The sequence below is a fragment of the Anabrus simplex genome, chromosome 10 (genome assembly GCF_040414725.1).
Source record: "Anabrus simplex isolate iqAnaSimp1 chromosome 10, ASM4041472v1, whole genome shotgun sequence".
In the NCBI taxonomy this organism is placed as follows: Eukaryota; Metazoa; Arthropoda; class Insecta; order Orthoptera; family Tettigoniidae; genus Anabrus; species Anabrus simplex.
Window position 1 is genome coordinate 74696691 of NC_090274.1, and position 15022 is coordinate 74711712.

Below are 15022 nucleotides of genomic sequence, written 5' to 3' on the forward strand. Positions count from 1 at the left end.
TATAAACTAATTTTACGGCCTAAAGCATATCATTATAGACATACAATTGCATTGTCGCACATAGTGACATACACGCCAGTTCACGTTTCGACATGTCCCATTTGGATGTGACCAAGTGTTTATTATCATATGGCATTCCCTAGACAATGTAATCTTAATCATAGCTTCATGATATAGATGTGAATATATAGTTCAGCTGAATATGACCCTATGTAGGGGGTCGGAACTGGTACTGTAGCATAATATGTGCAATAAATAAGTATTGATAGGTGGAAATCCTTTCCTATTTCTAAACTGTGACATATCACCATAAAACTAGGTGGTATACACGAAAACAGTCCCAAGGCGGTGGAGTATAAACACCATTCCAGAAAGCTGCGTCAAAGCAATATACCCCTTATCGCCAACTTCTTTCCGAGGTCAAACTAAATTAGAACAATTTCATTTAACGACACATATATACATTTTACGATCTTTCTGCTGGTTGCAAATCGTGAGACAAGCTGCCCAAATCTGATGACCGCTATTCGATGCAACTCAACAGAGAAGTCACCATAGAACCATTGTATATTAACAGATCAACACAACCTGGTACTAAAAGTAAAAAGCAACTATACAGGAGGATAATTAACACAACAGACTATCAATAAGAAACTTGAAGACTGTTATACACATCGATTTTAACATAAGCAAAATCAAGCCACCTACTGCTTTTACAAAAATTACCCTTACAGACATTATAAGATTTTTAAATATGTTCAATTAGGAAATAAATTTTTTAATATTACCGTCGAAGAGAATTGTAATTTACGTACCTTTTTACACACCACATTACTAAAATTCCCCCACGTTTTCCCCCCTAAATTTCAAACGCTATAAGCAATAGTTATAAGCTTCCATGCGAAAGCAATTTAAGATTTTATTGTACTTACAAACCAATTGTTTCACCTAAGCTATTTAAAGAAAACTGAAGATGACCACTGAGTGGTCGAAGCATCTTCTGTATATCATAATGTGTTTATAATTGTGCCAAAAGGCAAGAAGTAAAGTATCGATTAGGTGGTGTTTTAAATTAATCTGTTTAATAATTTGTTGAAGGTGCCAACTAGGTCTGCTGATCACTCGATACTACAGGCCGACTTATTTTAATTTTGTGGAATTTTCTCACAAGCCAAGATCAAACCAACAAGTTCGGAACATGAGCGAAGTACAGGAGACAGAATTCGAGAATGATCTGGATGGACCTGTAGTTGCCTTGAATCCAAGATATTGGGATATTGAGGACTTCACTCCACCTCTTGTCTGCAGAGGGAGCTAGTCAACATATAAATGGCAAATTCCATAATGACGAGGTTTAAGGATGTAAAACCTAATTAAGCTCAAGAGTACTTACTTGTCTTCTTCTTTGAAACAAGCGACCAACTGACCTACTGCGTGATCATCTACACTTATTTCATTCTTAATATTGCTGGTAGGCTGTAAGGAATAAATATGCAAAACGAAGTAAGAAATTTAGAGTAAACAGATAACTAGAGTAAAAGTTTATAAACAGACATGACATAGCTGACAAAATAAACAGCATAGTAGCACAATAAAAATATCAATTTATTCTCCCAATGTAAAAAGAAAACAAGCAAACAAGTGTCAAGTCAAAGTTACAAACAAGAAAAGGAACTCATAATAAAATAAAGAGGGCAGCACTGGAAGAGGAAGCAAAATAAGAAGGAAACTTGAAAGACAACAATAATCTCCGCAATTTTTTTCTCTTCCTACAACTTCCTGTCATCGTGTTCATCCTATTATGTGTTCTTAAATGACTGGTCACTTGTTTGATTCTCGTGTTCCTGCAGATGACTCTGATTGTCAGACAGACTTACATTGGATCTTAACCTACCATCTTGCCTACCATGTTCAAGTTCGTACAACAAATAGTCAGTGGTTGGACTTTTCATTGACTCTAGACAATATGAAGGCTTTATTAATATAGACTTACAACACTTACACTCAGATTTTAAAGGAGAATGTTAAACAAGTCAGGGATTGTTATCAGACTCTGACGGCTAGTTGCTGGTACAGTCAGGCTGTGAGAGAACAAAGAAGTTGTTAATTGATAGAGAGGTAGAGTCATTAGTCCAAAAAAGCCAAGACAAAGGCCAAGAAAATTTGTTTTGCTCACCACACCCCGACTTATAAACTGCAGGCCATCAGGCTGAGCAGGGGTCGCATGACAGGGTAATGCTCAACAGAGCTGTAGAGCCACAGGTTTTGGTTTGGTCTTCAAAGGACTCTGATCAGAGAGTTAAAAATGACCTAGTATGTTTCCTAGACATGACCAGAACAGCCGACCTTTTTTTAAAAAAATATCATTCAACTGAAGTAGTCTACACTTGACTTTGTATGCAATGTTAGAATGATGTTATCTCTCAGGGTTTTTGAAAGAAAGGAACCTTACACTTTGCTTCCTCACAAGTGAACCTTCCAGTGTTCTTATTTTTTCGCTAGTGGCTTTACGTTGCACCGATGCAGATAGGTCTTAGGGTGACGATGGGATAGGAAAGGCCTAGGAGTTGGAAGGGAGTGGCCCTGGCCATAATTAAGTTACAGCCCCAGCATTTGCCTGGTGTGAAAATGGGAAACCAGGGAAAAGCATCTTCAGGGCTGCCGACAGTGGGATTTGAACCCACTACCTCCCAGATGCAAGCTCACAGCCGCGCGCCTCTAACAGCACGGCTAACTCGCCCGGTCTTCAACTGTTCTAACAAAGGTGAAAGGATTCAATTTATTTAAATGTCATTGATTATTTCATTAACAGAGCAATATTCAAATGAATTAATCAATCTAAACCTTACTAGTAACAGTTGCAGGATCATAAATAATGTTGTACATTTTGAAACCAACAACCAGCAAAAGAGAAGGAACTCCCAGTTTCATGTGTAGTAAATGCTGAAAACAAAAAAAAAAAAAAAATTAAGGATCCAAAGCACATGGAAGCTCGCAAGGCTCAATTCTTCACAGATGAGTCTCTTCAGTATCGGCTGCATATATGGATATTCCATGAAGCACATGTAGAATTATAATGACTTTAGTATAAAATTTTATACCGGAAAAGCAAACCCACTTGTTCACAACAACAAAGCTTTAAACAACAATCTATATTAACTTCATGAGAAGAAAGAAGCTTGAAACAGGCGATTCTCCAGACATATCCATACAATATTTTCAATGGAATGGTCATATGAAGATTAAGTAGGCCACAGGTGGATGAAAACAGAAATGATGTTTAATTAGCTCTAGAAAATGAAGGCAAACTGGAGTACGGGAGGTAAGATGGTTGGAACTTTAAAGAGTGACAACACTGCTGATGAGATGCCTTGCGATGGCATCTAATAATGTCACTGACAGGACACGTTAGTTGTATACCTACCTTACCTTAGAGCATACCTTCTCACATCACATGCATGCAAACTGGCATAATGAACACAGCCTCAGGTTAGCCGGCAATCTAAGTCAGTGTTGTCACGATGTTCTTGAATCATACAGCACGAGAGTGTCCTCAAGGTCTTCAAGAAGCTTGCAGCGAAACTCCATAGCCTTACAGGACAGCGGCACGGTGGGTAAAAGCCTTTAAGGAGGGATGCCAATAAGTGGCAAAGGTGTTTCAGCCAGGTCATCCTAGTGTCAGTGAAGGAGAAGTGCATGTTCTCGCCGTGCTAAAGGACACTGGTCAATGTCATCATCATAGGCATTTATTCGTCAACGAATATGTAGTATATAAATACAATGTCATTTGGACACATTAATTGTGTCGTCCCAGATGGCTGAACAAACTGATTCTGGAAGCACAGATTTTAAGGCAGTGACAGCACACACTAGGAGTTGTAGCAGATGGTTGTGCAGGAATGCCACCACTCGCATTCGCTCGTTCTTTCCTGCGGTTCCTCCTCTCAGCTTCTAATCTTCTATCTCTTTCTAGATGTTCAACTCCATTGTATACAATGGTATGCCATTTGGGTCTATCCTCGGCTGTAGTTTCCCATTTGAGCGTATCAATATCACATCTTTTAAGATTATACTTTAGAACATCCTTATATAATTTAAGCTGCCCTCCATGGTTACGCTGGCCATTCTTTAGTTGGGAGTACAAGAATTTCTTTGGGAAGCGTGTATCTGGCATACGGACGATATGACCAGCCCAGCGTAGCTGATGCCTGACTATCATTGCCTCTATGCTTGTAGCGTTGGCTTCCTCGAGGGTGCTAATGTTCGTTCGACGATCTTGCCATTTAACTTTCAGTATTCTCCGTAAGCATTGTTGATGATATTCTTCCAGGCATTTTAGGTTTCTCCTGTAGGTTGTCCAGGTCTTGCAACCATAGATAAGAGTAGGAATTACAACAGCACTGTAAACGTACAGTTTGGTTCTCACACTGATATCATGATTGTCAAACACTCTTCTTAGGAGACGACCGAAGGCCGCACTAGCGCATCTTAAACGATATTGGATTTCTGCATCAATGTTTGCACATGTCGAGAGATGGCTTCCAAGGTAAGGAAAATGATTTATATTTTGCAGAGACTGGACATTGATTGTAATAGTTGGAGTTCTCTTACTGGAATTAGGTGCCGGCTGGTAAAGGATCTTAGTCTTATCAATATTAATTTCCAAACCGATACTCTCATATGCTTGATTAAAAGAATTGAGGATTGACTGCAGATCTTCCTCTGTGTTGGCTAAGATAACATTGTCATCTGCGTACTGAAGCTCTACAACTGACACTGAGGACACCTTGGTCTTAGCTCGCAGTCTGCTAATATTAAACAGATTTCCATCAGTTCTATACAGAAGTTCTACTCCTGATAGCAGTTTATCATCCACAAGGTGTAGTATAGTTCCAACAAATAGTGAGAACAATGTTGGAGCAATTACACAACCTTGCTTTACTCCAGTAGAAATACGGAAAGGTTCTCCTGGTTTTGTATTAGAAAGAACAGTAGCAAACATGCCGTCGTGTAGCAGTCTGAGTATCTGTATGTATTTGTTTGGACATCCGATCAGAGCTAGAATTCTCCATAGAGCTTCTCTATTAACAGAATCAAACGCCTTGACAAGATTGATAAAAGCCATGTACAAGGGTTGGTTTTGCTCTCTAGACTTTTCCTGCACTTGCCTTGCACTGAAAATCATATCAATTGTACTTCTGTTTGGCCTGAAACCACACTGAGTTTCTGGTAGGCACATTTCAGTCAATGGCAGTAGACGATTAGACAATATTCTAGCAAGAATTTTTCCTGCAACAGAGAGTAATGATATTCCTCTATAATTGTTACACAGAGTCGTATCCCCTTTCTTGAAGATAGTGATGATGGAAGCATCCCGTAGATCAGCAGGGATTGTTCCCATGTTCCATATTTTCACAATCAACATGTGTGTATGGTGAATAGCAAAGGACCACCCTCCTTGAGCTCGGCTGGAATTCCATCTTGTCCGGGTGCCTTTTTATTCCTCAGCTGATGAATGGCCTTCTCATTTTCTTGAATAGAAGGGACTTCACCAAAGTGATCTTGAATTGGCTGTTGTGGAACATCAGCAAACCCATCTTCCTCGACATGTGAGTTTCTGTTCAGGAGGTCTTGAAAATGTTCTTTCTAACGGGAAGCTATCGAGTCAGGGTCTTTAAGAACTTCAGTACCGTCTTTGGATTTTAGACACTTAAGACCTTTGGTAGAGGGACCATAAATTGCTTTGGTAGCACTGAAGAAGGCACTAGTATTGTTGGAGGCAATTAAATTCTCCATTTCCTTTGATTTACCTATCCACCGTTCATTCTTGATCATCCTGCATCTCTTCTGCACTTCCGCTTTGAGTTGTTAATATCTATGTTTCTTGGGAAATGAATTTGGATCACTTTGCTACACGTTGTAGGCTTTCCGCTTTTCATCAATAAGGTCACATATTGCTTTGTCGTTCTCGTCAAATCAATCCTGATGTTTCTTCTTATTAACACCAACTGCTTCTTTGCCAGCTGCTATAATAGCTGATTTTAATAACGACCAGTGCTGCTCAATATCTTCTGGGTATTCATTTGGAAGTTTATCAGCCAATAGTTCTTGATAGGCAGATTTGATACTGTTGTTCCTAAGTTGTTCAGTATTTAGTTTTTGTTTTCTTGCTTTCCCCTGAATCTGCCGTTTTGGAGGAACCTGTATAGCCATCACAGATCGAACTAAGCGGTGGTCGGTCCAGCAATCATCAGCACCGGTCATAACTTTGGTTATACGAACATCGCGCTTATCTCTGGCGCGGACAATAATGTAGTCGATTAAGTGCCAGTGCTTTGATCTGGGATGCTGCCATGTTGTTTTAAACCTATCCTTCTGGCGGAAGAGTGTATTTGTAATGACAAGATCATATTCAGAATACTTCGTGAGTAGAAGGGTTCCATTTGCGTTGATTTTGCCTACACCCTCTTTACCAATAGTTCCAGGCCAAAGTGATGATTCGCTACCAACCCGAGCATTAAAGTCTCCCAGCAGAATAATCTTACCTGACTTGGGTACATTCGATAGGAGTTCATCAAGTTGGTTATAGAATGCTTCTTTTTGATCATCTTCTGACTTCAGTGTTGGGCCATATGCACTAATTATCGTAGCTCTTTGGTTGTTCATGAGTTTCAGACGGAGTGTCATGAGTCTTTCATTAATTTCAGATGGGAACTCATCAAGATTGTGAATGAGCTCATTCTTTATTGCAAAACCTACTCCATGAATTCTAAATTCATTTTCATATTTTCCTTTCCAGAAAAATGTATAGCCACCGAAAAAGTTCCTCGAGTTGTCCTTCTCCAGCGTGCCTAGTTTCGCTAAGAGCAGCGATATCAATGTTGTATTTCTTCAGCTCACGACTTATTATTGCTGAACGTCGCTCTGGACGGTTATCTACATTAGTGTCCATCAGAGTATGAATATTCCAGGTAGCTATATTCATGTTGCAAATCTTTCTTTTGTTTCTACCGCGAATTGGTGTACCCACTGAACGCGGTAATCCAGTCAGGTGAGAAGTTAGACTGCCTATGTTTAGGGCACCTTTTATAGCCCCCTCCCCATTCAGGGTGAGCAGACGGAATCCTAAATAGGACTGCTCAGTCACGGGTGTAGCACACGAATTGCTCTACAGTCTGTCCTTGAGCAAAATGGCGATCACACACTCGCCGCCTACGTGCCGACTCATCACTAGGAGCTCCCAGACTACACTATCCTGCCCCCGTTGCAACTTGACGATCGCCGCAGGACTTCAATATTGAGTAGATGATGTTGCTTTCCAAATGACACCTGTGCGTGAAATCTTTTTACGTGGGAATGCTGGTGCACATCAACAGTCACACGGCCCTTAACAGTTTCGGGATGCTGGCCCTGTGGCATAGAGTCTACGACGACTGGAGATCCAAAAACTGCTGAGGATGTTAGACCTCATGGACATAATCAGGTGTAGTTGGAGTTGTACCTTATTCGACATTTGGAGATAAAGATGGTATCCTCCAGGAGCATCTTTCTAGTTGCCGATTATCTCTGATTGCGCTCCTATGGCTACAAGCAGTACAGCATGCCATACATGCCATAGTAATCACCACACTTTAGTGGATGATAGAGTGGTGATTGTTGCTAGATGGACTGCAACGACGCATCTTACTCCCATTATTGTATTATCGCAGGCCACCAAGATGGCTCCCAGCAGTAGGCAAAGATCTGTTGCCTTAGAAACGCCTCAATGGAAGAGTGGACTTATATATCTAGTTGGAAGTATCTATGGAGACCAAGAAAATTTAGCGAGTGGGTGGTTGTGAGGACAAGGTTAGCAACCAAAATACACTCTTAGTAATTTATCTATGGAGCAAATGTAGCAAAATCCAGCATGGAGGCACTTCGGGCAATAAGGTGAAATAAAATTATGCCCTGAAATCAATTAAAACAAGCTCTAGACTCTTAAGATAACACGTTCACACAACCACCGCACCAATTAAATGCTCAAATACTCCCTGATACCCACTAACACTACACAGAACGCGAGAAAAGATGTTATGATCGCGGAGCTCCACTGCACATGATCTCTTCCAGTGAGCTTGCATACGCAATGTCATATGATAAGTGAGGTGGCCCGCGACCCCAGGTTAGCGAATACAACCGTGCTTCATATTAGAAGGAACACCTGGACCTCAGAAAAATTTCATCAAAATGGGTTCAGCATGATTCAACGGAAATGCAGAAATGATTATGATACGATGCTGCTCGTGACCATTTAGAGTACTGAAAGTACGAAGAAGAGGCTATCTTATGCAATATCGTTACGCTGGATGAGATATGGGTTAAATTGTATGAGCCACAACTGAAATGCTGATCGAAATAATGGCATCATTACAGGAAACCACAAAGAGTGAGAGTTCGTGTGAACCCCAGCCATGTGAAAGTTATTGTTATACTCATGTATGACTCCGTTAATACTATTTGACAAATTTATAACGGGAGGGTGAAATTTCTAAATCAAGTTGTTTAAATGGTTATGATTTTCTGTTTCTCTTTTTGTACCCCTGTTTCTCGTCGCATTAGCCTTAAGTGTATTGAACTTTTTATCTAATACGTGCTGTTTTAGGGCTAATATTATAGAGTCAGAAGTAGCTGTTAATAAAATGCCCCCGGAAATACAAGACGAGGTCCGAGGAGAAAAGTGAACAAAATTCATGTATCAAAACGAAGAAAATTACCTACTAGTAACAATAAAAACCAAGAACATTTTGTAGAATGGGAACAGGTAATAAATCTCAAAAAGAAAATTAAAGGTAAGAACCTCATTATCACTAGGGCAGATAAAGGGAACATGACAGTAATAATGAAAAAAACCCATTACACCGAAAATACCGAAGAATTTTTCAAGAAGAGCTCTTTTAGTGACTAAAAATGATCCGACCAAACAGATATAATGTCTCCTAAAACCAATCCTAAAAAATACGTCATTTTTATTTACAGAACAAGAGAAGACAAAAATAATGACTATGAACCCCAGACTGCCAGTAGTGAAAGCTTTACCTAAGATCCATAAAGCTGACGTCCCCATACGCCCCATCGTCAGCAAACTCATTGTATAAATTAACACAATTTATCCAGAAATTTCTAAGAAGGATTTATAATTTGCTGTCGAATAAGTCTATGAAAAATACCATTGAGTAAATTAAAAAACTAGACAGCTTTGAAATACAGTCTTTCCACACATTGCATTCTTTTAACATAACAAAAATATATCCGTGTATCAATACTAAATGTTCCGGGGATATCTGTGGAATTCAGAGGTGAAAGAAGGTGCGGGCCTGAGTGGGTCTATCCACGATAGTTAAAGATTAATTTAAAACTTAATTTTAAAGGTTATATTTCCTTTCAGATATTAACATATAACAAACAACAAGATTCCAGGTACAAAGGTAGTTTTGAACAAAAGAAAAGCAGAAAAACCAGAATTGGTAGGTTATGATTTGAGCTTCAAGCTCATAATTTACAAAGGTCCCAACATCACAAATGTTGCATTTAGTTAGATAGGCAAGGAGATGAATCTCCCAATTTCTTTCATGGGAAATTCAAAATCACAATTCTGAAGAACACTTTGCTCCAAAGATTACAAGATATGGCATTCCAAAGGCACCCTTCAACATCATAAAAATATCTATTACATTACAAAGAGCCTCTATGCTCTATAAATCAACCAAGGAGACTGCGCTCCCTAACCGCCAACTCAAGGCAACCTTTTACACTAGAGATTAGAGCATCTTTGCTCAATAAAATTACACTTTCAACCTTCTCTAAGCACAACCTACATTTTTCAATACAAATACAATAAGTTTACACAGGGGTATCTAGTACCCATTCTACTGGACCGTTATGGAAATCAACAGGTTCACTTACTGGCCCTGAAAAAAAAGTACGGAGGTGGACACTTGCGCTCCTCTAAATCAAGAGGTTAAAACCCTATTTGGGCTTGTGGCCCGGCGATGCAGAGACTAATCGAAAACTACTGAGGTGACTAGATAGACAAGTTAAGTTACAATTTACAAGCGAAAACGGTTACAAGACCCTAGTCACTTCAATATTAATAGAAGGGGAATTCATGAGGGTAAAGCACTTTCTATCCTCGGTTTTCAGTTTAAGTACTTTTGCATTACTTGAACTTTTACATGAGCAGGAAGAAAGTTTACATTTGAAGAAATTGATGGTTACATAGTTAAAGACTGGAATCTTCCCCTCGGGCTAGATGGCGGAGATAACTACCGAGTTAGAAAGATGGTGGCCATTACCTTTGCTGGTGTTCTGCCTGCCGATGAATGAGGCCCCTGCCTCCTCTCTTAGCATACACACTCAATAACATGACGTTCAATAAGACAAGTTAGCTCTGTTGATCTGTTTATATGCTAATACTCAAATCATCACATGTGATATTTACGGTTGCATTTGAATCTTTGGCGATAATTTGTCCACTCCTATAAAACACTTGTTATTCAAATGTTGTCAATGTGAAAACATAATTTTAGTTGATAACACACTGTTCATGTAAAGAACTTGTAGAAATATGCGTTAGTATATCTCATTACACTCGTTGTCTCAAAAAGACTTGCCATGTTAGTTAAAATTATACAATGCTGTATTGATAAAATTATAAAGTAAGTTTGCACCTATTCAAAGATAAGTTTTTTATGGTTCAGCCTTTTCCATGCAAATTATGAGTTTTATAAGATATTATTTACAACATTTATTTAATAATGGTACCGGTTTTGACATTTAAATATCATCATCAGCCATAAAATATATTAATCACACAATTGAGAAAGGACATGATAATTAAAATTGACATTATGATACATAAATAGATACATAGATTTTTAATAATAAAAGATTAAGAAGTTTTAATATGTTATCTTATATGTTAATATGTTATGTCTTTTGAATACTTAATTACACTGTGTGCTGAATAAAATAGTTAAAAACTAATAGCAATCACTTGATGCACTGTTTTTGTTGATGGTAGGAACATATCCAACACCAGTATCAAGGTAAAGAAGTAGATGATAGGCTTCTGGAAATATAACAGGCTGTTGATTCAGATGAAATGGGAGTCCCAATTTTGAGGTCAGAAATTGAGAAGTTTTGAAAGACCTAAGCATAAACAAGGCACCAGGAATTGATGACATACACTCAGAATTATTGACTGCCTTAAGAAAAACCAGCATGGTGAGGTTATTCCCTTTAGTGTGCAACATGAATGTAAAAGGAGAATTGCCATATGATTTTTGGCAGAATGATGTTATAATATTTCCATGAAAGCTGGTGCTAACAAGTGTGAAAACTATTGCACAATTTGTTTAATATGAAGGACAATTTGACAATGAGTTGGGGGACATCAATTTGGCTACAGAAGAAATCAAGGAACACATGAAGCAATCCTGACTTTACGTCTGATCTTAGAGGACTGAATTAAGAAGGACAAGCACAGATACATAGTGACCATACAACAACAAAAGGCATTCATTATCAGATACCGAGAAAGAATAACAATTTACAATCTGAACAAAAATCAGTCTGTATTGATAAGAATCGAAATGAATACCTCAGCTTATCAAGACAATTTAACTCAAGAGGCTGAAATACATGTATCACATTATGAGGACTCCTAAAAACGACAGTCTGTTACAAGTAATACTGTATTTTGAGGAGCAAATTTAGGCAAAAGAGGACTTAGAAGAAGAATGACATCTTGGATCAATATTTTGAAGAAATGTGTTGGAGCTCTTTGGCACATGACAAAAGTTAGATAGCCATGCTCGTAGCCTAAATTCGGATAGGATAAGGTATGAGTAAAAGTGAAGAAAGCAGCCACCAGATGCCATGCATTGGAGGGACTTTGAATAATAACAGCTGCTATATATTACCTAGCATAAAATTTCAAACTACCTGAAGGAGATATGAACACTGTATCAAGATATTGGATATCTCACTATACATCTTTCCAAGGATCTTCAAAATGTATGCTTTGAAATGAGGAGTTGCTGATTGAAGTCTACTCAGCAGCTTCCTACAATTTCCTTTATCAGAAAAATGTCATCAAAATATTAGATTACTTCAAATGTGTTCACCTGTGTTTCTCTTGGCACTGCCAACTCAGATTTTGGTTGTTCTTTCAGTTGCATCTCTTCAGATATAATTTTGTAAATGTCCTGTGGAAAAGTTAAGATATTAGGAAAATTTTTCACACACATCTGGAAATGTATTTATATATGAGTGGGGTTACCAAGTCATCATTTCCTAGTAAATGAGAGAGTTTCATTTCAAATCTTCATTATCATTTGTAAGCAAATCTTCATGTTGAGTATCCATAAAAGCATGACAACTAAGACACTTTCAGAAGTGGGGGAATGTCCTATTTGAATGCTCAGAGTTATTTTTGAAGAGAAGAACAATTATATAATACAAAACCTCCCATAATAACACTGAATGATCAGGAAAATGTACAAACATACTTACAAATAATCTGCTCATTATAAACAAACCAATTCTGAAATATTAAGAACTTCACAATTTATCACTGGTATGTTTCACATCCTGTTCCAGCAAATACAACTCTGCAGGAAAATATCTCTTCCATATTTCCTCTTGTATGAAGTGCTCAGCCTGAAGGCAGGGAGAATCCTCAACAGCTCTACCATCAGCTGCCATAGAGAGCTAGGGGTCACTGAGGAGGCAAACTAAGGAAATGAAGAGTAAGGTAGTTTTCAACTGCTTTCCTCCTACAGCCAGACTGTGCTCTTATATACCAGTCTCTCATGTTCACTGAACTGTACATAGAGACCAGCTATTTCACACCTTTTCCTACGGGATCCGGCTGTATTAGGAATGGTGTTACCTATACAGCTCATATCTCAGTCACTTTTGTATCGTAAGAGCCAAGGATGAGACTGAGACCCAAGATACAAGTGACAAACTTGATCTGGGCCAATCCAGAAGACAACAGGCATTAGGGCAGGCCACCTTATATGGAAGTCCTGAGCACTAAACAACATGAACCATAACATATAGGTTATCTACAATATCACAGAGGGCCTGTATGCCTCACATCAGTGTTGCTTATGAAGGCATGAGTACATGTGGTCAGCTGACAGGGATATTGCAATTTGCTTAATGTTGCACTGACACAGATAGGTTTCTGGCGACGAGGGGATATGAAAGTGCTAAGAGTGGAAAGGAAGTGACCGTGGCCCTCAGTTATGTATAGCCCCAGCATTTGCCTGGCATGAAAACAGGAGACCACGGAAAACCATCTTCTGGGCTGCCAATAGTGGGATCGACCCAAATTCCCCGAATACAAGCACACAGCTCTGTGACCCTAACCGCATGGCAACTTGCTCAATATAGATATATTGTGCATTGTGACACGACTTCATATGTATTAAGAAACAAAAGGTCAGATTGTTGTCTCAAGAATGCAACCCCCATGTTCAGCACTAATCAATATAACTAATCCAAGGATACATTTTGTTTTAACTAAGTGTTACTGAATTATAACTGACATTGCAATTTCTGTTTGATATTAAACCCATTGCAATGCTTAAACAGAGGAAGTACTGTGAGACAGACTTATTATTCATTTGATCATGTTTCTGATTTCCTTTTTAAAGACCAAGGAAGTAACTCAACAATGGGTTGTGAGGATGAAAAGAGACAAAGTTTATCCCACCCAAAACAGTCATTTATGCTCCACACACTTCAAACTATATACTTTTAGGGATCAACACTGTGTGTTGATAGTTCCAAAATCATGAAGAATTCATAGATCAAATATGTAAATGTAGTACAGAGCAAGTTCTTGAAGAGTAGCAAGACATATGTGCGGATCGGCACTGTGCTTCATGAACTACAACTACAAATACATATTTGATCCTAGATTCTACATAACATTAAATTGCCAACACATAGTGCTCTCTAAAATGTTATGGTGCTTCTTAGACAGCATCTCATGGAATTTTTTAAACTTCATAATTTGTTTACCTGTTCATTGCCTTTTAAACTTATTTGCGATTGGCTGAAATTTCAGCACACAGTGCTTCCTAAACTGTTTTAGTGCTTCACAAACAGACACTGACAGAATTATTTAAACTTCAAATTTTATTTACATGTGCATTGTCTTTTATACTTATTTGTGTTCGGATGATTAAGACGAAGAATAATGGTTGAAACCGGTACCAATTATAATTAAGTAGGAATGTAATAATAACATTTCTTATTTAAATAGTACTGAAAGTTTGAACCATCATATATCTTCTTTTAACTTAATAGTGTGTAAAATATACCTCTAAATCAATTAAATATGTGCAGTATTTGCATTATTTCAGTGTTACATAATATCAGCTTCATATCCATACTGGCAGTACTGAATTATACACTTGAAAGACGTTATTACATCCTCCTAATCAACACAAACTTCCGGGTAACTTCACTGATAACTTCAGGCCATGCTGCCAATGGAGGAAAACACGAATACTGTACTAATGCAATTCTTATCTTGTACTGAATATGAGGATCCAATAGAGTCCTATAAAGGTATAATTTCTTCGTAATGCACAAGCACTGACACATGTGGAATGGTGCAGTGTAATGTGTCTACATGAAACACATCCTTTCCTTATCATCATGGTTGAGATGCACAGTATTTAAGATATGACACATTTAACATATTCATATTTTTATATAGGTGTCAGTTCAGGAAATCTGCAACAGGCCACAATTATTATTATTATTATTATTATTATTATTATTATTATTATTATTATTATTATTATTATTATTATTATTATTATTATTATAATTATTATTATTATTATTATTATTATTCTGAGTGGCTAAATTAAGATGAGAAGGACCATTCCTTGAATATTTTGTTTCATTCTTATTCTAATAGCAAATCTCTTCCTTAATGGGGCTGACATATCAAAAA

The 15022-nt window shown here is 37.9% G+C and overlaps 1 protein-coding gene across 3 annotated transcripts in view; it reads right to left on the bottom strand.

Moving 5' to 3' along the window:
• LOC136882044 (zinc finger protein 771) overlaps positions 1–15022 on the bottom strand; it is a 128331-nt gene that overhangs the window by 74414 nt on the left and 38895 nt on the right. For all 3 annotated transcript variants that reach the window (XM_067154547.2, XM_067154546.2, XM_067154545.2), the window contains exons 3-4: positions 12168–12248; positions 1394–1476 (exon numbers count right to left, since the gene is read on the bottom strand). In XM_067154547.2, the coding sequence (XP_067010648.2) occupies positions 1394–1476; positions 12168–12248 (164 nt within the window). The remainder of the gene's footprint in view (positions 1–1393; positions 1477–12167; positions 12249–15022) is intronic.